A 24666-nucleotide genomic window follows, 5' to 3' on the forward strand; every position below is an offset into this window, starting at 1 on the left:
GCAGCCGGTACCTGACCGGGTTGATGACCCTTTGCACGGGGTAAGGCCTGAGGAACCAGGGCGCGAGCTTCCTGGACCCGGCACGGACACTGAGGTCTGCCGTGGACACCCAGACCTTATCCCCTGGAGCATAGGAGGGACCAGGACGGTGTCGGTAGAGATGTTGGTGAGAGTAACGGGTGTTAGCTCGGGTTATGGAGGCCCGCGCCTTGATCCAGGTGTTCCTGCAGCGCCTCACCAGGGATTGAGCGGCCGGCACCGTAACTTCGGGTTCCTGGTGGGCAAAGACTGGAGGGTGGTAGCCATAACAGACTTCGAACGGGGACATCAGAGTGGCCGAGGAGGTGTGGAGATTGTGGGATAACTCAGCCCAGAGAAGGTACTTAGGCCACTGCAAGCGTTGGGCCGAGACAAAGCAGCGGAGGTACCGACCCAGTTGTTGGTTTGCCCGCTCCGTTTGGCTGTTGTTCTGCGGGTGATAGCCCGAAGATAGGCTGACTGATGCTCCCAATAGATGACAAAAGGCCCTCCAGAACCGGGCTGTGAACTGGGGACCACGGTCCGAGACCACGTCATCCATGGAGATGCACCACATTCTCCAGAAACAACTCAGCTGTGCGTCGGGCCGAGGGGAGGCCCGGAAGGGCGATGAAATGAACAGCTTTAGAAAACCGGTCAGTGACCGTCAGGATGGTATTAAGGTTGTTGACCGGTGGGAGTCCTGTGACGAAGTCAAACCCCACATGGGACTGGGGCGGCTGGGTACCGGAGGAGGTCTGAGGGTACCAACCGAGGCCTGGTTGGATGTCTTGGAGCGGGCGCAGATGTCACAGGCGCTCGTATAGTCCTTCACATCCCTCTCCATACATGGCCACCAGAGAGCTCGTTTGAGGAACCTAAGAGTTCGTGAGAAGCCCGCGTGGCCAGACAGGCGTGATGAGTGGGCCCAGGACAATGCCTCGCTGCGACAGGCCGTAGGGACGTAGAGCCGACCCGCGGGGGTCTCTGGAGGCGCGGGATCGTCCCGGAGGGCGTTTTGGATAGCCTCCTCCAGTGGCCACCTCAGGTGGGCCAAGAAACGGTGCTCTGGGAGGATAGGTGCCGGCTCGGACGTGGGCGCTGGATGTGTGAACTGGCGGGAAAGGGCGTCCGCCTTCTGGTTCTTTGTCCCTGGGCGGTAGGCGAGATGGAATTCATAGGGCTCGAAGAAGAGGGCCCAGCGGGCCTGGCGAGGATTGAGCTGCTTGGCTGATCTGATGTGAATCAGGTTCTGGTGGTCCGTCCAGATGGTGAACGGCTGAGTGGTTCCCAGAAGCCACTGCCTCCATTCCTCCAACGCCCATTTTATGGCCAGCAGCTCGCGATCCCCTACGCCGTACTTCTGCTGGGTGGCGGAAAACTTCCTGGAGAAGTAGGCTCAGGGATGAAGCCTGTCGTCGGGCCCGCCTTGGGACAAGATGGCACCGGCGCCGACATCCGAGGCGTCGACCTCGACCACAAAGGGAACTGCATGATCCAGATGGCGGAGGATAGGAGCCGACGTGAAACCGGCGACTGGGTATTGGAAGGCCCGGACGGCGTCTGGAGTTAGCCGGAACGGTTGGCCGGGAGGGCTTGGTTGGGTGAGAGAAGTGAGAGGTGTCACAATGGTGCTAAAGTCCTTACTAAAATGGCGGTAAAAGTTGCAGAAACCCAGAAAACTTTTTCAGGCTTGTTGGGAGGGGCCAATCTCTCACCACCTGGACTTTCTGAGGGTCCATGGTTAGTCCTTGATCCGAAATCATGTAGCCCAGGAATGATACGGACCGCTGTTGGAAAGAGAACTTCTCGGGCTTACAGAACAGGTTATTGTCCAGGAGCCGGGTTAGAACAGCGCGAACATGGTGGAGGTGTTCGGCCTCGGACTTGGAGTAGATCAGGATGTCATCCAGGTAGGCAAAGACCCACCGTCCCAACATGTCGCGGAGGACATCGTTTATGAGGCGTTGAAAAACGGCGGGGCTATTGCACAGCCCAAAGGGCATGACCTGGTTCTCCCAATGACCGGTGGGTGTGATGAACGCGATCTTCCACTCATCTCCAGCTTTAATACGGACCAGATTGTAGGCGCTCCGAAGGTCCAGTTTGGTGAAGATCCGCGCCTGGGAGATGGCGTCCAGAGCAGACATAAGGAGCGGCAGAGGATGGCCGTCTTTGACTGTGATTTTGCTCAGACCTCTTCACAAAGAAGAAGCATGCAGCACCCGGGGAGGAGGAGGGTCGGATGAAACCCTGCTGGAGGGCCTGGTCAATATATTCCTCCATGGCTCTGGACTCGGAGGGAGAGAGAGAAAAAAGGCGCCCCCGGGGTGGACTGGTTCCTGGTTGCAGCTTGATCTCCATGTCGTACGGGAGGTGAGGCGGTAGCGTGGTGGCGCGCCGCTTGTCGAACACCGCAGCCAGGTCCCGATAGGGCAGTGGCAGATTGGGCGGTGTTGGGCCGGGGTCACCGTCCGGGCGGTCTGGCATGGATGGAGGAGGAGAGAGGTGGGCCTGGCACTGGGTCCCCCATTCCAAAAGGCAGCCCCGGGACCAGGAAATCCGGGGGTCATGGAGACGGAGTCAGGGAAATCCCAGGATTAGAGGAGAGGAGGGAGCACATATGATCAGGAAATGGAGGGTCTCTCGGTGGCCTTGGACGATCATCTGGAGTGGCTGGGTTCGGTTTTGGACAGGATAGGGCTGGAGGGGCCTACCGTCCACCGAGGTCACTGGCACAACTCTTTCCAAGGGGGTCATGGGGATCCGTAGGCGCTTAGCCAGATCCATGTCCATAAAATTGACAGCGGCCCCCGAGTCCACCAGCGCGTGCATCTGAAGTGAGGTCTCACCATGAAGGAGGGTGACATGAAGAAGGAGTCGATATGAAGAGGCAGGGGCGGAAGGTGACCCAGGCTGAGCGACCCTGATACTCAGTGGGTTCCTTCGTTTCAAAAACGTAATGGGCAGTTCAGGCGTCTGTGGTCAGAGGAGCCACAATAGGCACAGAGACCCTCATGCCACCGTCGCTGTCTCTCCTCTGGAGGAAGGTGGCCTAATTGCATGGGCTCATCAATAGAAGCGGGTCCGGGAGCAGGCGTGGGGGACTGAGGAAGAGGTCCAGGCACCCTGGATAGTGTGCGGTGTGCTGAAAGGATTATTGGAGGTGAGCTTCCTTCCCTCCAGGACATCTATAAGAAGCGGTGCCTGAGGAAAGCGGGGAGGATCATCAAGGACTCAAGTCACCCCAGCCATAAACTGTTCAGACTACTTCCATCAGGAAGGAGGTTCTGCAGCATCCGGTCCAGAACCAGCAGACTGACAGACAGCTTTTTCCTTCAGGCCATCAGACTGCTGAACACGGCGCATACACCTCACCCTCACTACTGAAACTCCAACATTACACACTCCATACTGTACATTAATGCCACTGTTTTGCACATACCAACCTCTGTACATTTTATAATTCTTATCTTATTGTTTACGTAATTCATTTGTATACTTAGATTAGCCATTTTTAAATTTTACTTGTTTTTACATTACTGTATTTTTGCACAACTCTATTGCTGTGAAGCTCGCACACAAGAATTTCACTCGCATGTACTGTACCAGTGTACCTGCACATGTGACGTGACAATAAAAGTGATTTGATTTGATTTGGATGGGCGAGTGAAGGACTTGGGCCGAACCAGAACCCGCTGATCGATGCGCAGCGCCAGATCGACCACTTCATCCAGGGTCTGGGGCAGTTCCTTTCCCGCCATCTCGTCACGGATGTAGGTCGCCAGTCCCTCCAAGAAGACGGCTCGAAGGGCAGAGTCATCCCACCGCAGCTTGGCGGAGATGGTGCGGAACTCCACACCGAGCGCTCCCGCTGGCGGAGCTTTAGGAGTTGTGCTTCTGCTCCCACTTCGCTGCTGGGTGGAACAAAAGTCTTTCTGAGGGCGGACACAAAAGCAGCATAGTCATTGCAAGCAGGTGACTTGGAATTATAAAGCGCAGCGGCCCACTCAGCCGCGCGTCCGGAGAGCAGGGAGGTGAGATGCGCCACCCGAGAGCGAGCAGAGGGGAAGCGTCCTGGTTGGCACTCGAACTGCATGTCGAGGGTGGCGAGCAGACCGTCTGGGCTCCCCGTCTCTCCATTCCACCTCTCCGGGAGACTGAAGTGCGGCCCCTCTGTTGGTGGAGTGAGGGCTTGCTGCTGGAGAGCATGGAGGGCTGTGGATAATGGCAGGAGGAAATCGGTCTGGGAGTTTTGTTTGGTGTTGAGCCGATCGCTCAGGGTGTGGAGCTGAATGAATTCATTCTCCATTTGCTCCATCCTTATTTTCAGTCGTTCGAACTCTGCTGGATCTACGGACTCAGTCATCCTATCACGATGGTCGACTGGGTACGGGAGTTGAGCTTGGTAAGGATGTTAGAAGGCTGGATTATTCGGTAGAGAACTCTGATCATGGATTTCAAAGAAACGATGACTGAGTGAAGAGCCAGTGCGGCATCTTCCATATATAGACTAGGGAGTGACGGGGAGAATGCTGGGAGTTCCCGCGAGGAGCATGCTGGGAAATGTGGTCCAAGATGGAGGCCGGTTAGCTGGGAGAGACCGGTCCGGGGGCTTGGGCTCTGACAGGCAGCACCAGCTCCACGGAGCATCTACGTATATGATGGCTGTGGGTTTTTGAGATCTTACCTTGTTTTGGATGACCCTACCACTGACTTACAATGTGATGTTTTATCTACACAAATAGCACAAGTCTGGAGGAGTTTGTGCTGTGTGGTGAAGTTACTAATGCTAATGGTTAGTCTAAACTAGCTGAGAGGTCTGCTGCTGATTCCCGGACATTAAACCAACAACATCCTTCCCTGTCATGAGTCAAGATGGGTGAGTCCTTGAATGCTAATTCCAGTGTGAATTAGCATTAGCGTGAGCAATCTGTGAGGATTTTCAAATCCTAGGTTTTCCCCATCTTTGTTCTATCAGAAGCCAATGCAAGAGATAGCTGTAAGATACTATTTTCATGTTCAGCCAGCATGACAATCTCAAGAGTGACCAATTATAATCAGAAAAACATTAAAAATATATTTTTTTCAGTCAACTTCAACTTTAAAAGAAAGCACAAATAAAGGAAATAAGTTTTGTTTTTGGTCTTTTATTGATCACTGAAAAGCCAGATATTATCATACCATTCAACACTCCTTCATGTTGTCGTTTTTTTCATTTCCTACAATCCATATGATTCACTGGTTTTAAATATTCTTCTATCACCTGGAAACACGTCATAGGGAATGCTGAGCCTCGTTTGACTCACGTTAAAAGTCTGCAATGAAAAATCTCTGATGTTTAGCCACAACGTCGTCACAGACTGTATAAGTGAATGACTTGAATGTTGGACATTCCTACATAGAAACCTGTTATCAATCAGAAAAATAACCACAGACAAATTAAGGCCACAAAAATAATAATCTTCACACCAAACTGAACATGATAGATAACACGACACACTCTCACGCACAAGCTGTTGTCAGTCATCTGCCAACACACTGACCCCACTATCTACAGGTGTAATGACAGCACTGTCCGTTTCACCATCCTGTTACATAATAAACCTACACTTATATACAGGTGCTGACATAGAAAAGCATGCTTATTTGCATATTAGAAGGTTGTTCGGTAAACTTTACACAAAATCCATGACATTTATTAGTTACAGCATTGATCCAACCAGCAGCAGAAATTCTGACTAACAAATATAGTCTGAGGGAAAGAGGCTGTTACGGTATAACTCACTTTAATTACACATCTTGTACAGTATCAACATGCCTTGTTATGATTGCCCTCGTCCTGTTTTCCAATTGTGAGTGAAAACTCCAAATCTAGTTAGCGGGTGAGGCTAAAACGACACTAAAGTCAACAAAAATGAAGAAACACTGCATGAAGACAGTACATTTTGTGGAACAATACCGCGAAACGTGACACAAACAGCTTTTGGTTTAAGAAAAAATAAGAAGCAGCGCATGTGTAATGTCAGTTAGAAAAACCCAGAGGAGAAGCAATGCGAGATTGTTTGACAAAACACACAGCAGCAAAAAAAGCAAAAAAAAACAAACAATTAAAACAAATAAACATTCATAAACCAGGTAAGCTCTGATATCGCCAATCGCATGCTGTGCTGCAGAACTCTCCGCAGAGCGGGCCGGATAGCAGCATTTTGTCTAAGCCACTGAAGCTGGTACGGAGTGCCTGTTCTGTCATTTGCATCACTTCAGATTTCACACCTCGCCGAGGCTAGCGAATCATTAATCCTCGCTGAGCGGGCTGAAACGACTGAGAACAAATCTTTATTTACATCGGCCTGCAGCAGTCTGCAGCTTCACAAGCCCTCAGGCCAGAACTGGAATCCCCTGCATGCAGATTTGGATGTGGTATAATGTACAGTTATGTTAGGGCTCTTCATTTTTCTTTTTTTCTTTAAATCAACTGCTTTGACAAAATAAAATACTCTTTACAATAAAGGGAAATAAATAATAATATTCACTTAAATCAGAAATTAATCAATAAAATAAATCATACTGACAACGACTGTCCCTTATACTCATTTTTTGTCTTTTAAAAATAAATAAATGAAAATGTCTTTAAATGAAACCAAATAGAAGAGTGTATATCCGTGGCAGTAAAATCCTTTTTTTGGACAGTAAAATATGACATTACATTTCTCTAAGTCTTTAGGCGCATACTGCATTTAAACTTTTCATATAGTGTTCTAACATATTAATACAGTTCCTCCTATAAATTTACGACATTCTTAATCATTTACACCCCATTTATAGAGTTTAACAGAAAGGCTGGTCTGCCATCAGAGAGTCGTCACATTTTCTGAGCACAATAAATGTTTCATGGAGATCACAGACTGCAAAGAAAGAGACCTCTACAGTAACGTTATTACTATACATTATTCAGTGCCGATATTTCTGCATTCTGTTTGAAAAGTGTCAAATATTTTTGTCAACTTTGCCACCATCTATTGAAAAGTTTCACTATAGATCAGAGCTAATCAAAGGAATAAAAGTTCAGAAATAAGAAATTAAATACTCTGGGGTAGAAAGCCACTGAGAGTCATGCCCTGTGAGTTTTTCAGCCTTTCCTTTTTAGATGTAAACCCCACCCACTACCTGAAGCTGCCACCCAGGCTCCTCCCCTTTTGTTTTGAATGGTCTCTTCACTTTTTGTTCTTCAGCTGATTGGCCAGCCAATCCAAGCCTTCGTAGAGGCCGTCCCCACTGGTGGCACAGGTGGCCTGAATGTACCAGTTGCGGTGACGTAAGGAGTGCAGGCCCAGCTTGTCTGTGATCTCTGCAGCATTCATGGCGTTGGGCAGATCCTGGAGAAAAAGCAAAGAACAAAGTTCAGGAAAGCTTTCAAATCAACACAAAATTAACAGGAGGAGCTACTAGGGAGGTTTACCTGTTTGTTGGCGAAGACGAGAAGAACAGCATCCCGGAGCTCGTCTTCAGCCAACATCCTCATCAGCTCTTCACGAGCCTCGTTGACTCTCTCACGGTCATTGCTGTCCACCACAAAGATCAACCCTGCATGGGGGAAATAAAACCGTTAAACACAGGATATGATGTCATAAAAATCACCTTCAATTTAAACGAAGATCATCCTAATTTATAGTAATTTTGACTAAAATTCATAAACAACATTATGCATGATCTCAAGTAATATTGCAAGAAGTCTTGTGATCAGATTGCACTTGGACTATGTGTTGCAATAGCCTCTAAACTTCTACCTAATCTAAATTTTGCTCAATGTTTATTAATTAGCTACATCAGTAGTCCTAAACTGAATTGCCTCCAACAATTATTCAGCTGCCGATGTAAATCCAACAAGTACTTTCTGAAAGTTCCATTAAAATCTGCCCTGAGATGAAGGAACACACATACCAACACAGACACAGGTGAAAACATTAACACTGAATGTGTCTTGCAGGATGATCAAATGGACTGAAGATGGTGCGCCAACTCCACACTGAGTGACGGATGTATCATGTGACAAGCTCACCTTGTGTGTTCTGGAAGTAGTGTCTCCAAAGGGGACGGATCTTGTCCTGGCCGCCCACGTCCCACACGGTGAAGCTGATGTTCTTATATTCCACCGTCTCCACGTTGAAACCTAAATAGAAAGGAACAACAAAATGAGTTTGAGAGGACTATTTAAACCAAATGCTTGTATAATTAATTCTATATCAGTTATTTCCTTACAGACCGATTGTGGGGATGGTGGTGACGATCTCCCCCAGCTTCAGCTTGTACAGGATGGTTGTTTTCCCTGCAGCGTCCAGCCCCACCATGAGGATCCTCATTTCTTTTTTGCCTATGAGGCTTTTCAACAGGTTCCCAAAGATGTTCCCCATGATGACCGGTGGCTCTTATCTCAACTGCAACAGAGCTGAAATGAAGGTGACTGATCAGTGAAGCGGGAAACACAAATTATGAATATTTAGAGAGTCAAAACCACAGAAGCTTTCCATCGCAGCACCTCGTTGCAGCTCATATGTATAAATCACACATCACACCTCGATGAGACCTAAATTTCAGAACTCCACTGGAAAAGATAAGTCGCCATACTGGATCTCTCTATGTGATTGGGGATCATAGGGTACATGTTAACTTCCGTTTTCACTGGAGGTGATGCAAGTGTAACATTTAAATCATGCCTCATGTGACACAGTCTGCACACTACTGTCAATAGCAAGGCGTTACACTTTACCTTTAGTGGCCCTTTATGCTGGCACGGGCCCTTTAATAGCCCATCTCTCCAGCCAACACTTTTCGGCTGAGGTGCAACTCAAATAGACACAGAATGCACACATCTGCTGTGTTTTTCTTCTAAAATAAATGCTGTTTAATCAATTTTACAATTATAACTAATGTTGACACATGCAGAGCTGCTAGTACAGCCTGTTACAGCTGCAGTGGCTGTACACAGGCTACATCTGTCATAATGCGAGTGATGCTGCAGTCCAGCCGGTGGCTCCTGTCACGTTTCTTCAAGCCGGATACGGTTTATATCTGAGCGCAGCTCGTTTGTAAAACATCGGCTTATCTTTTTTCACTGTATTTACTTTTTTACAATAAATATCTCCAGATCTATTTGTGAGATAATAATGCCCGAGTCCAGTCACGACAAACGCACCAGTCGGCCCTAACGTCATCGATCGGCCGCTCTTCAGCCAAAATGATTCAGAAAACATCCAAACTCTGATATTCACGCGGCTACCTTTAATACGTGTGCACATAAATAGTCATTTTCACCATTTGCATCTCATTCACACTTACCCGTTAACGCCAGGCAGGATACCAGCTGGATTCAGCAGGCAAAGGACTGGATGTTAGTCTCGCGATACTTTAGGACTTTCATGTGGTGAAATATCGCGGTACTTGGGATGCTAAGAACGCCTCTCACGTTTGACCATCCCCAGTGACTTGTCAAAAAAGCAGCTGTTCACTTGTGACTCCAAAAACACGAAAATAAAACCGGTTCGTTTCACTGGTTGATAATAACATAAATTAGTGCTAAAATGAGGATCATACCATTATGAATTAATACATTTGGGTTGATTTGCCTCGGTTTTGACAATATCTTAAATATTATTATCAATAAATTTGACTAATAACCCCACAGCTCTAAACAAAGTCCCACATTTTAGAACTTCTAATCTAATTCTAAAGGTAAATTGATTTCTCTTGAGGTTAAAGAGTTTAAAGATTCTTTAATGAAACAACAAAAAACATTAGTTATTAAATAAATTAAGAATGTATTAGAATTTGTTTAAAGCTGTATGCAAAATGGCTTTAAATAATGTAACGCTGATTTTAACAGTTTTTTTACAGTTAGCAGGAGCAATCCATGTTCATTATACACGGTTCTGATCTCCGCAATGGATAAAAGCGTCAATAGAATATACAAAATTCTAAAATGAAAATCTTTAAGTGCCACATCTTTGTTCCATCAATGAAAAATAAATATTTTGTACCATTATAGGAGCCCAAATAACTCAACCCGTGTACAATGTAACCACGAGTCTTCAGGCCAACATGCCTGAATAATTAACACAAGAATCATCTTAATGAATAAGTAATTGACTGACTGTAACAGGATGCCAAGTGATACTTCCTGGCATCAGCCCCTCTTGTGTCAAAGATAATGAGGCGACAGAGGAGGCAAGATGACACAGACTGTTAAAATATTCTAGTTGATTTAACCTCTTGGATTCCCAAAACAACAAAAACAAAAACAGGTTGAACGGCTCACCCCGAAACCGGTGAATTCAACTTTTTGCCTGTGTTGCACATCAGTCAGCACTCCAGTAATAGATGTGTTTATCAGTTCAGTGGTGAAGGCAGGGGAATAAGGAGGGGAGCAGATGTTTGCAGCTGCAGACCAGATTACGGGGTGGAGTGGCTGGTGAGGAAACAGGCTGAGTTTGGAGCTTGGAGAGGGTTACAGGGGGGTTAAAGCGGGCTCGGGTGGTGGCAGGAGAGGTAGGGTGGGGAGTTATGACTTAAAGAAGCCTTTCCTCTGAAGTGTCTGCCAGCGTGCACCCCAGCAAACACAATCACAAGTCTCGTTGGTTCTGCTAGCTGAACTAATGAGGGCCTGCACGTTGAGGGCAGGGGCTTTGATGTTCTGGGTAGCTGGTTCCTTGTGTTTTCTCTCCCTTGCTCCTTCTCTGCCTGTCCCACATCAAAAATGAAAGGGGGAGTTGAGAAGCAGATGTTTTGAGGCATGTATTTATATAGAGCAGAGTTTATTCACCCCTTCTCCTGATTGTCCACTGCCTCTGCAAGTTCTGCAACCCTGCTGCATGAGGCGAAGGGACATACCCCCAACCCCTAAGCGTTGCATCGAACTAAACACTCCAAATCGCCTTACTTTATACACATAATCATCTTGTCAGTCAAAGTGGGCAACTTTTATCTCTCCTAACTTCCTCTCTCCTTCTGCCTGTCTTTAATTTCACCCCAATCTGGATGTCATTATTCAAGGGGGCAGTCGATGTGTTGCTATGCATGTGTCTCTGCAGCGACGAGGGGGAGAATGAGGGAGAAGGAGCGAAAGCAGACCCCGGCCATCCACCGAACCTCTGTCTCACACATGGTTGAAACAGTGACAGGAAATTCCCTTATGCAGCAGCTCCAGGGTGAAATGATAAAGGAGAGAAGAAATTCAAACCAGAAATCCAGACCCTTATCATTCCGTGCAAAGAGTCGTCCCATTCTTTCCACTCAGAGGAATTCCAAAAATAAGAACAGTCAACTCAGCCAATGTCATCCCACCAGAGTCGGAGGATATTTACAAAAGTCCAAATACAAACAGGACTCAATTGGCGTCAAATCCTATGTGGCAAAAATGCTTTTCCCAGCAGGCTGAGCACAGAGACAGTTTGGATTATCTAAGATATCTAGGAATGCTGTCATCATAAATCAAGTCGTCTGTGGTGACATTAGCATTTTGCTAAATCTACACTTTGTGTCTACCAGCGTGCATGGTTTTGATTGTGCGCTAGCGCCAATATTTTAGCATAAACATGTCTTTGTGCACAAACACATGCATTTATGTGCATGTGTTTGGATTTTTACTAGTCTGTCTCCTTGGCAACAGGCATACAGGTTCCATGTGGTTCAACAAGTCACATCCTTGGCTACAATCTCTGGACAGATGATCCCCTCAGATCTTCTAAGAGCAAAGACTGGAATAAGCACCCCAACTCTTTGCTCTTTCGCTCCCTCTACGCAGCTCTCCAGTAATAAAAGTCATACTTTAGGGAAACAATATCCTGCAGCCTTAAAATGCCCTACTCTCAGCATGAAGCGGCTATTAAAAAAATTCTCTCACCTTCCAAATCTGTAGTGCATCAACCCTCCCCCGCCCCTCCATTTACACTGCATTAAACACACACACACACTCAAACCTACACACAACCCTCAGCATCTTTTCAAGACTAAAGTGGACCCATCTCTCACTTTGACGTGTGCTCCTGTGGGAAGAGTCTAAGAAGGTCTCAGATAAACAAAATGAAAGGAAACAAGAAATCGGAATATAAAGAGCTCAGTCCTGATTTTATAAGAAAGTGAGACACGCCATATTAAAATCAAACCAAGACGAGGCATATTTCCTTCATATGGATGGGAAATAATAAAAACGACATGACCAGTTGCAATGTTATCCACATTTCCTGGATGTAATTATGTTTATGCATTCAGCAGATGCTAACAGAGGTGAGACAGTAAGGTGGGTGAAGTGTTTTATGTAGGACCTGGGATCAAATTGGAAACCCTCAAGTTACCGGACGACTTATTCTGCCTCCTGAGCCGCTGCGGTTAAATCATCCATCCATCAATTTTCTCCACCCGCTTATCCACACAGGGTCGCAGGGGGGCTTGTTCCTATCCATAACAGTCTTTGGCGGGACACACCCCGGACAGGTTGCCAGTCCATCGCAGGGACACACAGAGACATGCCGGACGAACAATCGTGCACGCACACACTCACACTTGAGGACAATTTTAGAGAGGCCAATCAACCTGACAGTCATATTTTTGGACTGTGGGAGAAAGGAGGAGAACCCAGAGAGAATCCAAGCATGCACAGGGAGAACATGCATGGGAGATCCCAGGCCAGGATGTGAACCCAGAGCCTCCTTGCTGCAAAGCAACAGCACTAACCACTGCTCACTGTGCAGCCCTGCAGTTAAATCAATGAAGCTGAATTATCAGCTGTTTTATAAGGAGTCACAAGACAGAATTTGCTCTATAAATCCACGTTTCACCTGCTGAGTTTCATGACTTTATGAGATGTGATGATCCTATAAAATGTGTGGGATTCTTTGACAACGTGCTGCTTACTGTGTGACCTATTTCTATTAGAAATACTTTTCCCCGTGAAATATTCTGAAACACCAAAATGAGTACCAATAATCTGAGTCACAGGTGTAAAGCCTACAGGTTGTGTAAATGTTTGGAGGAATATTGGATCAAATACTTCAGTCAAAACTGGAACTTGTGAGTCAGTGAAACCAACAAGACAGCCTGATGTGATAATCATATTAATAACAATACATTTACAAATATACATATACACAATAAAATAAAATAAACAGCTACTGTACATCGAGGAAGTAGACAGTGAAATGTAACTGCTTCTCTGCTGTGGCTCTGCTCGTTTGTGGGGAAGAAGCGACGGGACGTGTGCCTTTTGTATGGCTGAAAGGGGTAACGTTTAACCAGACCATAGCAAGACAAATGACATGAGTCACCTCTTCAGCCTCTGACTTGGCATTTTGAGAATAACAGCGGCTACAAGGACAAAATAGATCCCAGATGACTAGACCCAAGGAGAAAAAAAGGAAAGGAGGGGATGAACAGATTTTCTGGAAGAGTTGCACGAGGAGCAAAAACAAAAGCTGAATCTACTTGCACACATTGACCCACTCTGTGAGACGACACTCCTCACACAGCACGTAGCAGCACCAGTGAAATCGACAGTTGCATCGCTCGCTGCGTGTCTGCTTTAGGATGTTGTGCCCGCGGCCGCAGCACAGAGAGCTGCAGCTGTCTGTGCTGTAACTAGTTTTGTTGCAGATGCGGCCTTGTGTGCCTGGAGAGTCTACAGACACATCGGGCTCACAGAAGTCAGGAGACTTCTCAAAATACACCAGCTCCCTGGAAAGGCTCAGACGACGCGCTCCGCCGAACACCCCAGAGCTTCCACCGGCCCCGTTTTCTGTCCGAGGGTTGAAAACGCCGTTGTTCTTGTTCTGGGAGTTGACGAAGATGGCCGACGAGAACTTTTCCTTCAACAAAGTTCCTACAAGCCGGAAGTCTGGGGACACGTACCAGCAGGTCTTGAACTGGCAGCTCCCTGATGTGCCGTGACATTTGCACTTCCGTGTCATGTGGTCAGTCACTATCTGTGTAAAGAAAAATACTTTCAGTAACACAATTGCATCAGGTACCTTGTTGGTGTCGTTGATGCATATAAGAGTGGACATGCATATCACTCACTTGTCGTCCCACACGGTTGTTGTGAATCCTCATGCGAGCGTGGATGTCCCTTGGAGAGCCGCGGGAATCAAGCCAGTCCCTTGAAAAACGTTCCCCAAAGCGCAGGTCATGGCTACAACCCCCCCACATCCAGGTGTCTTGCATCAAGTTCGGCTCATCAGACAAAGGTTTCATCAGGGCAGAATGCAGGTTGGTGGGTAGGTTGCCACGGCGACCGTTTAGCTCTGAGGGTAATGATTTTGCCATGTCAATGGCAACTCCGCCCTTTTGCAGAGTCTGCAGCTGCAGCTGTGTGAGTTTCAGCCGGATCTTGTCATCGTCCTGGCGACGCTTGGCATCACAGCTGCACCCCCTTAGCTTGCCCATGCTGCAGGCCGAGGCCACAGAGTGAGCCACACCCGCTGCCAGCAGGGCCAGGGAGAAGGCACTCTCTCGAAGACCTGGGGGCACGACGAGCACACTCAGATAGCTGAAGACGACAAACAGTCTAAAAATGTCACCTGAGTAAGACACGTCTCATCTCTCGAAACCTCTAGGTGGACTCGTGGTAAGTTTGCCTGAGCCTCTCACCCCTGCTGAGGATGGTGCTGTGGTGGGGCAGTCTGCCAAAGCCCTCCAGTGAGGAGCAGTTCCATCGGTGGCCTCGGAGCTGGTGCTGGCATTCATGGATGGCCACTTGGATGCCCTGCAGTGCAGACGCGGTCACATCAGGATTCCTCATGCACATCCGCATCTGACGTTTACTGAGGCCCACCAGCCTCAGACACACAGAGTGAGGAGTTAGCACTGGGTCTCCTGCCACCTTCAGGCTGAGGATGTCATTGCATAGCACCCTGTAAGAGAACCAGAGGGGGTGTCAACATTAGTTCATCAGACAAATCCATATGAAAGAGGAGTGAATATTTTAAAATGGAACAAAACTTAATGTAAAGCAATGCACTACATAATAAGTATTTTAAAATGTTTTACTAATGCATAAGCATAAATGATGGGGACTGATGCATGCTTTTAATGTGTCAGCTGTTTAGTTAAAGAGCAAATAACATTCTATGGATTAAAACAGATTAAATAATCATAAGCAGCAATGAAAATTCACAGAGAGAGATGCTTCGGATCTGTTTAAGGTAGAAAACTGACCAAACATTGATTGCTGATGTTTTGATATTATACTCAACTTACTAAATCAGAGACAGATGTCCCATCTTTTAAATAAACAACCTTTTAATGAAGGAGGTCCTAACTTCCCCATGTTCTCCCGCGTTACATCAACTCTCCGGGAGCTCTCCAAGTGCACTTACATGAACGCAGGTGACATAAATGCCGCAACCAAAATCAAGAGGTGATCCCAGCGGAGTTTGTTTGAGAGCTCCATTTTGTTGAGCGTCTGTCGAGACGTGACATTAAAACACTGGAGATAAGGTCCTCAGATTGAATAAAAGATGTATATTTAAAAAGAGAGGCAGAGAGAGTGGAGGATTAGCGACGAACGACTGAGGAGTGAAGACGGAGAACAGACGAGCTCGGGGGCGAGAGTAAACTGGAGGTGGGGGGAGAGACAGAGGGGAGGGGAGCAGATGCCTCTACAGGCGACTGTTTGCTAAAATATTGGCCAATATTATAAATGGATCACCAGTTGATTACTGGACTATCAGAGAACCTGTTCGTTCTTTGGAGCGTAAAAGTGATGTCTCCAAACTTTTCCGCACGCGAGCACGCTCATAACACAAGGGCATCCAGCTCAATCAGATCATGGATTTTATCATAGATATGAATCTGATTGAAAAACTATGAATACGTTTATGCATAACGCTTGTTTTATGTGTATAACATCACGTTTATTCAAGAAGGCTAACAAAAATGGCTAATTGTGCTGAAAAGTCAGATTTTATTCATAAAGGAGGAGATTATTTTAATAAATGAATGGGGGAAGGGAGCGTGACTGCTTCCACTGTACGACACGGGACACGGAGGCAGCAGAAGGCAAGCGGCACAGCTCAGTCTTCAACAATAATGTTTTAGTCCCCCTTCCTCCCACCTCCATCAGAGCTGCTGTTCTTCATTGTTGTTCGAAGCAATTTCACTTTGTCAAACTCAAATCTCAATTTCAAAGTGTGAACACTCAAGTGACGGATCAGATCTATTCTGAAAGCCTTAATTATTCACTAAAATTGATGCAAAGATAAAATAAAGTATTTTTGAATTCTTTGAACTTACTTCTCAGGTGTGGTGGGACATTTTGGGCCCAGGTCAGGTGGCTATTCTGCGAGAAGTCCGGGCAACGTATATGATGGATAAGAGAATCCAGACGAAACATAAGCGTAAATAGTGGCGCTGTAGGAGGTGCGTGCGTGCTGCTTTCATAAAATTAAGTTAAACCCCCCATCGAACACGGTTCGCTTAGTGACACCAATTCATCTAATCTCCTTCCATTCCCTAAGCTGCAGCAATGGAAAGTGCATTAGCATTCGGCCTTGGTGTGTATATCTAAGTGGCTTAAAAAGTGATTTGAAGTTGATTTGTATATAAAAGGCTCCCTTTATCCGGATTGAGGCTCTAATCTGCTCCGTGTCGCATGACTGCTCCAGGAAACCCCTTTTGAGCACCTTCATATATGGCTGTCATTAAAGCTTTTTTCTCTTTTTTTGTACAAAAGCCCACTTCCTTTTACTGTCATCTTTAACGAGTGTGTGTGTGTGTGTGTGTGTGTGTGTGTGTGTGTGTGTGTGTGTGTGTGTGTGTGTGTGTGTGTGTGTGTGTGTGTGTGTGTGTGTGAGAGAGAGAGAGAGAGAGAGAGAGTGTGTGTGTGTGTGTGTGTGTGTGTGTGTGTGTGTGTGTGTGTGTGTGTGTGTGTGTGTGTGTGTGTGTGTGTGTGTATTACAGTGTGAAACATGCAAATCAGCAGATATGAAGGAAACGTGTTCCCATGGTCCAGTATGGAGCAGTTTGGGGACAGTCAGACTCGCTCCAAGTCTGAGGGTTTGATGGAGATGCCGCAAAGTGGCTCAAGCTGTGATTACACAGTGCTGCGCTGCGTCGAGGGAGGTCTGCAAACCAGATGTTAGGGCTGCTTTGTATCCTCACTCGTCCCCCTCTTTTGCCTGCTTCATCATGCATCAAACTTCTGATTGGTGGCCATAATTCATCTCTCTCGCGGTTGAAAATCATTTAAGTAGCCCAGCAGGCAACATGAGTAATAGGACAACCAAGTCTTATTGTTTCTTGAAGTTGCGCGCGCGCGTTTCGGACTGTTAGTGATGATAGTTTTATTGCCTCATAAAAAGGAACCTTTTGAAGGACATTAATGATTAGACATATAGTAATGCATGCTTTAAACCCGTGAAGCAATTGACGGGGAAAAGGAAACGGTATTAGTACACGTTAGGGCACATTTGGAGAGAGGAGGAGATGCGGTTAGGGTGTTGGCTAGTATAAAGGCACTTAGATGGCTCATATTCCGCTGTAACTGTACTTGCTGTGACACCAGCGGTGAAGCAGCAGAGCGGACGCACCCACAGCAACTGTACACTGACAGGAACACTTCTCTGGACTTCTGGATGCGGACGCAGCGGGAAATAATCCAACACGCAGATTTTTGCAAAGGGGACTGATTCTGTGATGATCGTGTGATGACCACACAACTAATATGCGCAACATTGTGGGTTGCCCTCCTTTATCCCTTCTTCTTTTCTCTTTTCTGCTCAGTTGTGTTTCCTTATTCATTGTGAGCTCTATGAAGAGAATTAACCATCCCTCCCTCCAATCCTATTGAGAAAAAAAAAACTGCGAAGAAAAAAAGACAGAGGGAGATGAGAGCAGCAAATCCCCTTTTTATTCCCCTCGTAGCGCTCAATAACAGAAGAATGTGTTGCCTATCAGTCACCGAGGGGATCAAGTCTTCGGGACTGTCCCACGCGTTCAATGTGCCTTACAAAACATCACTGAGAGAGACAGAGTGAAGAGGACAACAGCAGCAGCATCCTGCCTGGACACTTCACATCATAGCAACCTGTCGCCTCTCCACGTCCATTTAAGTCAATTAGAGCTGCAGCATCTCTCATCGGACTGCGCTGTGGTGAGTGACAACAAAGCACGATTCTGGAATCCAGTTATGATTTCTTTCTATTTTTCAAAGATGAAAATCACGACTGTGATTACAATGATGTTGAAAATGCGATCCCCCTCTCCCTCCCCTCCTCGTGTTTGGACTGAAGTCAGGATGAGGAGTCTGGCGCTGCTGCTGGGAGTGAAAGCCGCCTGCATCCTCCTGGTGTCTTCGCTCTCACGCACAGGAGCCGTCAACAACAGCGGCCGGTGGTGGTGAGTTCAGCTGAGCTGATGCGTCTCCGACAGGAAACACCCTGTAGCATCGAGTTTATGAGGTCACATTCCGCACCGCAGACTTGAAATAACGTGTTTGTTTTGGACGCGTTCACAACTTCTGTTCAGCGTGGAAAAAAGGCGCAACTGCACAGAAATCTCTTGGCATACTTTCTAACACGCTGAGCTCAAAAACGCTTCTAATTATTATTATTATTATTATTATTATTATTATTATTGCACTTTATTCTATTCAATGAAATTAGCAAAATCGCCCTATTTCACAAGTGTTTATAGGCGATTAATTAAACTTTCAGTTTTTTTTCTTAAGTTTATTGTGGCGTTTTACCACAGGGGTTTGGAAACTTTTTCTGTGGGATAAATTTAATTATTTCATGGCTGAAAAGAGCCCCGGGTCTTGTTCAGGGTCATGTTTGTCTAATGAATTCCGCCATGCTGCGATCATAACCATGCACTATTATACCAGGCGTTAAAAAAAAACAATTGCATTATCTGCACATTGTCATCTCTGCAAAAACAAATGAAACCCATAAACCGTGAGCTGCAAAGTAATTACGATATAACGAAATTTTTCTTGCGGTAGGCTATAAGTTATCTGAGAATTCACATATTCCAAATGTAATCTGAAATCATAACAAACTGGTGGGGAAAAAGTGCTGCAATGAAGAAAACACCCCAAAAAGTGGGGATTAATATTATTATTTATGTTCCCAGGCCTCACCGCACCGATGTCTGGTTCAGCCCTCCTAACAGGCCCGTTTTTCCGGATGATAATGCTCAACAGGAGACAGAGCCATTAGCTCTACAGGAGTCCAACATGTCCACACAAATATCTAAAATACCAGATGAAGTGGAAAATTATACTGCATGAGTGCTGCTGAACATTCAGAAACTAAATGTGGATTTAAACTCGGTCCCAAATCTGACAAAACACACGTGGAAACATTTCCACAAACATATTCAATATTTTTACACCATTTTACATCAAAATGTATCAATTTGTGTGGACAGTTATTTACATTCGCACATATTTTCACTACTGCCCTCCCAAAAATAAATAAATAAATAAATAAAAATAAAAAACCTTTCCCCTGCAGCAGACGTTGTCTTTGGTGATGTCAATGATTTTTTGACATGATGGACAGATTTATATATCTGATTATTAGGGTCATGAGCTGAGCAGCATGTAATATTTCAAAGATAGATGAAAGCATTCATCTTCTTTCTGTGATGTTTTGTTTCATCTTTTCAGTCAACGTTTAACTGATTCTGTTCCTGCCTTAGGTAACTGTTTCTGATCCAAGAGAACAAATAAAAATAAAAACCTTAAACATTTAGGGAAATAAACTGAAGAGTGCAGTCTGAAATTCCACTGCCAAAAATGACATACGATGAAGAAAAACACCTGATTTTTTATGTGTAAAATGAAACTGAGATCAAAATAAATGTTAAAGCTGCTGATAGTGACTCATTAAAGTTACCACGATAACCACACACCTGTCCCTCATTGTCTAACAGCAATCATAATGAGGAGCAAAGAGGAACACGGACTAAGAAGTATGATGTTTGAAAGTCACATTTAAAAAAACAAGACACTTTCCAGTTTTGAGGAGAACAGCCAACTTTGTTTAAAACAGCAAAAACTGACAAAAGTACTAACAACACAGACCAATTAAAAATCATATTATAAAAAGACAAGGTGGATAAATAAAAGTCAATAGATCATGAAGATAAAATCAAGTCAAATATATGAAAACTTGGGTGTGCACTCTCTTCACGCTGGGGAAAAGCAAAAGTCATCTGACAGACAGATCAGGTTAAAAATACCAAAATCTCAGCATTTGATGTAAATGTTGTAAATGTGCTTAAAAGTTGTAGGAGTAAGAATAATTGGTAGCACTTTACAATAAGGGCCAATTTATAAACATTACTTAGTGCATTATTAATCATTAATAACCTATTTAATAAAGTATCAACAGCTGCTTATCCATATTATGTTATGCATCACTAAGCAGACACCCCCCTTGGCTTTTTGCCCTAAGAGCACTTAATATCGGAAACAATAATAATGGGACCTTTTGTTTAGTAATGCTTAATAAGTCACTATGTAACGGTAATAAAGGGACCCTTTGTTTAGTAATGCTTAATAAGCCACTAAGTGTGTAAAGGGACCCTTATTGTAAAGTTACTGAATTTGTGGAAAAGATTTGAACATTAAGTATAAACATTTGTGTGATTTCATCAACTGTCAGTTCAACAATCTGTGGAAACAATGTTTTTGTGTAAAAGCTGTCAGAGGCATCAAAATGCTACTTCAGTAAAACTCAGATTTCTGTCAGAAGTTTAAAGTCTGGACACTGTGAGGTTTGTTTTTTAGCTTCAGAGTTTGAGTTTTCTGAACTATTGGGCCAAAGTTCCTGTAGAAGTTTCTAGTTTTCATGGATCATTTTTATTTAACTAAATTCATCACTCTGACAAAACGCAGCACTGTTCCCAGCTGAAATGAACTTTTGATGTATAATTATAGTATTTATTTAGCTGCAGGGTATAGAAATGGATCAAATGTGACATAACTGCAAATAGATTATACATGTGTACACTCTGGCACAGACAAAAAATGTTATCCTTTTCATGTTAAGCTGAAAACTTTGCATTGTGTTGCATTCATTCAGTCTTGGAATAACTTGTATTGCTGCTGTAATGAAAAATAATAACTGATATTTCAAAGAAACAACACTCCTGGGGGTGCCAGCTATTTGGGATTTTAGAGGGTCACCTTACAGGCAACATGGATGAACTGCAGATTCATCATTCTAACGCCCATTGTCCTTACTGTTTTCGTGTCAGGGGTATTGTCAATGTGGCTTCCTCATCCAACCTTCTCACCAATTCCAAGAATGTGCAGTTGGTCCTGGACCCAAGCCTGGCCCTCCTGAATCGTCGCCAGCGCCGGCTGATTCGGCAGAATCCTGGCATCCTGCACGCTATTGCTGCAGGGCTGCACACCGCCATAAAGGAGTGCAAGTGGCAGTTCCGTAACCGTCGCTGGAACTGCCCGACCACCCACAGCTCCACTATTTTTGGCAAAATTGTCAGTCGTGGTGAGCCTCTCTTGTCTTTCTCAACAGGCAATCTATACAGTATGGGAACCTCTTCCCAACATTAAAATATTTTTCCTGTCTTACTTTGAGTAAAAATGGGCTAATCCAAATTTGAAAGCTGTTAAAGGTTCTAATGGGAGTTTGACGTTGCTCCTTTAGGTTGCCGAGAGACAGCGTTTGTATTTGCCATTACCAGCGCAGGAGTGACCCATGCTGTTGCTCGATCCTGCTCCGAAGGAGCCATTGAGTCGTGCACATGTGATTATCGCCGGCGAGGTCCTGGAGGGCCAGACTGGCACTGGGGGGGCTGCAGTGACAATGTGGATTTTGGCCGGATGTTCAGCCGTGAGTTTGTGGACTCCAATGAGAGGGGCAGAGACCTGCGCTACCTCACCAACCTGCACAACAACGAAGCAGGCCGAATGGTAACGCTCTCCCTCTTCACATTCATGCCTGCTGAAACTGTCTTGTTTGTTGTTGTCTTACAATTTGTGTCATAAAGTGAGCTATGAGCTGAGGTTTCTGGTCTTCCTCTCATCAGACTGTATCATCGGAGATGCGTCAGGAGTGTAAGTGTCATGGCATGTCAGGCTCCTGCACGGTGCGGACCTGTTGGATGCGCCTACCCAGTTTCCGCACAGTGGGAGACTTCCTCAAGGAACGCTTTGATGGAGCATCCAGAGTCGTTTATGCTAACAAGGGCAGCAACCGAGCGTCTCACCGAGCAGACCCCCGACATCTGGAGCCTGAAAACCCAGCACACAAACCCCCGTCCGTCATGGACTTGGTCTATTTTGAGAAATCACCAAACTTCTGTTCCCACAGTGGCAAATCTGGAACTTTGGGAACTTCGGGAAGAACATGCAACAGCTCCTCTCCAGGCCTGGATGGATGCGAGCTGCTGTGCTGTGGACGTGGCTTTAAGACTCAAACCGAAAGTGTGACTGAACGATGCCACTGCACATTCCACTGGTGCTGTCATGTCAGCTGTCTGAACTGTACCAGCTCACGAACATTACACCAGTGTCTATGATCAAAGGTGGACACCTAGACGAGTGCAAGAGGCATGAACGAGGAGCCAAAAAAGCCTTTTTACATAAACAGATCACTGGTTAAGGGGACCACAGGCACTCAGGAGGTTTGTGGTGTTCAGTAGAGGCGGGGAAAACTCCAAGCTTGATAGAGTTATCCTTCTGGAAGCAGAATTCAATCAGTATTTTCAAAATCCAAAGATAAAAAACTATTTTCGTGAACAGGGTACCAACAGTGTAAATGTGCTTCCTCTTCACCTTTAACGGTAAAGTTTACAACACCTATGTAGAGGATTGAGATAAGTTAGAGCTCTAAACGGGAAAAAACAGGTATGTTTCAGGTTCTTATGACAAGAGCAGAGAGAATCAAACATTTGATCATGTATGATGGTAAGGACTTCTGACTAGAGGAAAGTTTTAATAACACATCTGTTTTTATTTTTTAAATTATTTTGGCCTCAGTTACATGAAAATTAGTAATGAATCCCTGGGCTGTGCAGCATAGGCCTAGATGTCTTCAGATATGTACATTTTTTTTCCCAATGTGTCAATTTTTATTTGACATTTTTTCCTCAGATGTCACTTAAACCTAATATCCCATCTCCATCAAAGAAAACAGAAACTGACACAGAACAATTTGAATGTATTATAAATACACTGAATATTATAGAATTAGTTTAGCAAAACTGAGAGAAAACTACAAACAATTCCATGTTCTGGATGAAAATCTCATGATAAAACAGTGTTATTATAAAACTAAGTGTGCAGGATTAAACCAGTCTAGGCTCAAAATTTTTTATTTGTCTATAAATTCAATCGATTGAGTGAAACTTTTTTCACACGAGGAAGTTTACGCAAAAAAATAATAATAATAAAGTCAATGCATATCAGCTAAAGGAACCAAAATGTTTTATGTATTAAAATGTTAGAATATATTTATAAAGATTTCACTTGCAGATTTGCTAAATGGTTTTTGAACCTATCAGTGGCTGGATGTTCATGCCACATTTAGTCAGTAATTTTTTATTTTTTTATTTTTATTTTTTTGCTTTAAAGCAGCTGAAAAATGTTGCTAGAAACAGAAACTGATTGCAATTTTATATGCTGTCTGCATTTGGTCATGCACTGAAATTTACTTTTTTATGAGTGTAAATATAAATATTTATTTTCAAGGATTTTTATACTGTTATAGATAAATGTAAGAGCAGGTATTTTTAGATATCAGTCAAATATTTAGGTTTTAGTTGCTTTTTTTTTACTTGTATGATAAAACATTAAAGTTTATATTTTCAGTGAAGCTGCCCAGATGCAGTGATGTCTGATATGCATTCTGTTTTTAGATAATTTTGACAGTGGACCAAGTGAAGCCGGTCCATGGGTGTCCTTTGATTAATCCTATTACCGCCACCAAGGCAGCCTCTGTCTGCAGCTCACAAAATACCCCAGCATTCTGAGCTCTCAGCCACCGAATGAGGTCTGCTTATCCAGCTACATCCCATACAGTATCAGGGGTTAAAACTGAAAGCTGTCATTCACTGATCTAATTACTGAAAATAATAAAGACAATTTTCAGATTATGACACTAAACACAGAATTATGGGGAAACGTTCTTTCATGAACCCGTCACATCGTCACAAAAGAGGTTGATAATGAGATAAATTGGCAAAAGTGCTTTAAGTTTGTGTACACTCCATCGAAAAACAACTTAAGTGTTTTCCTCGCCAGAGAAACTACACCAGGTCTGACTCTGAGCTGTATGGCCCTCCTGGAGAGGGCCAGTGGCTGGCACACTATGGCCAACCACTGAACATTCTCCCTCTTCTGATTTTAACGTTTTACTCTCTTTAAAGTCAAAATTAGTCATCATCACACACTGGTGAATTTACATCTCTGATTTGACCAATCCCCATGGGGCGTGGTGAGCTGCAGCAGTGGCCACGCTCGGGAACTTTTTGGTGGTTTAACCCCCCAAACCAACCCCTTAAAGCTGAGTGTCAATCAGGGAGGCATGGGGTCTTATTTTTAAAGTAGCCCATTTGGAATGACCCAACCGGGATTTGAACCACAACCTCCCAGTCTCAGGGCAGAAACTCACATCACTAGGCCACTGA

At 44.8% G+C, this 24666-nt stretch overlaps 3 protein-coding genes across 3 annotated transcripts; 1 reads left to right on the top strand and 2 right to left on the bottom strand.

Moving 5' to 3' along the window:
- Positions 1-5148: 5148 nt before the first annotated feature.
- On the bottom strand, positions 5149-9451 carry arf3a (ADP-ribosylation factor 3a). The gene is made up of 5 exons (XM_015967893.3): positions 9358-9451; positions 8285-8467; positions 8081-8191; positions 7481-7605; positions 5149-7397 (listed from the first exon to the last, which is right to left on the bottom strand). The coding sequence occupies exons 2-5, from the start codon at positions 8430-8432 to the stop codon at positions 7236-7238; spliced, it is 546 nt and encodes a 181-aa protein (XP_015823379.1). The 5' UTR covers positions 8433-8467; positions 9358-9451; the 3' UTR covers positions 5149-7235.
- A 2671-nt stretch (positions 9452-12122) lies between these two features.
- Positions 12123-15613, bottom strand: wnt10b (wingless-type MMTV integration site family, member 10b). Its single transcript, XM_015967892.3, has 4 exons — positions 15384-15613; positions 14656-14918; positions 14086-14525; positions 12123-13991 (listed from the first exon to the last, which is right to left on the bottom strand). The coding sequence occupies exons 1-4, from the start codon at positions 15455-15457 to the stop codon at positions 13491-13493; spliced, it is 1278 nt and encodes a 425-aa protein (XP_015823378.1). The 5' UTR covers positions 15458-15613; the 3' UTR covers positions 12123-13490.
- Positions 15614-17258: 1645 nt separating this feature from the next.
- On the top strand, positions 17259-24332 carry wnt1 (wingless-type MMTV integration site family, member 1). The gene is made up of 5 exons (XM_015967890.3): positions 17259-18157; positions 18297-18402; positions 21271-21524; positions 21684-21949; positions 22066-24332. Exons 2-5 carry the CDS (start codon positions 18302-18304, stop codon positions 22555-22557), a joined length of 1113 nt encoding a protein of 370 aa, XP_015823376.3. The 5' UTR covers positions 17259-18157; positions 18297-18301; the 3' UTR covers positions 22558-24332.
- The last annotated feature ends 334 nt before the right edge of the window (positions 24333-24666 follow it).

The sequence above is a fragment of the Nothobranchius furzeri genome, chromosome 15 (assembly GCF_043380555.1).
Source record: "Nothobranchius furzeri strain GRZ-AD chromosome 15, NfurGRZ-RIMD1, whole genome shotgun sequence".
NCBI classification, from domain to species: domain Eukaryota; kingdom Metazoa; phylum Chordata; class Actinopteri; order Cyprinodontiformes; family Nothobranchiidae; genus Nothobranchius; species Nothobranchius furzeri.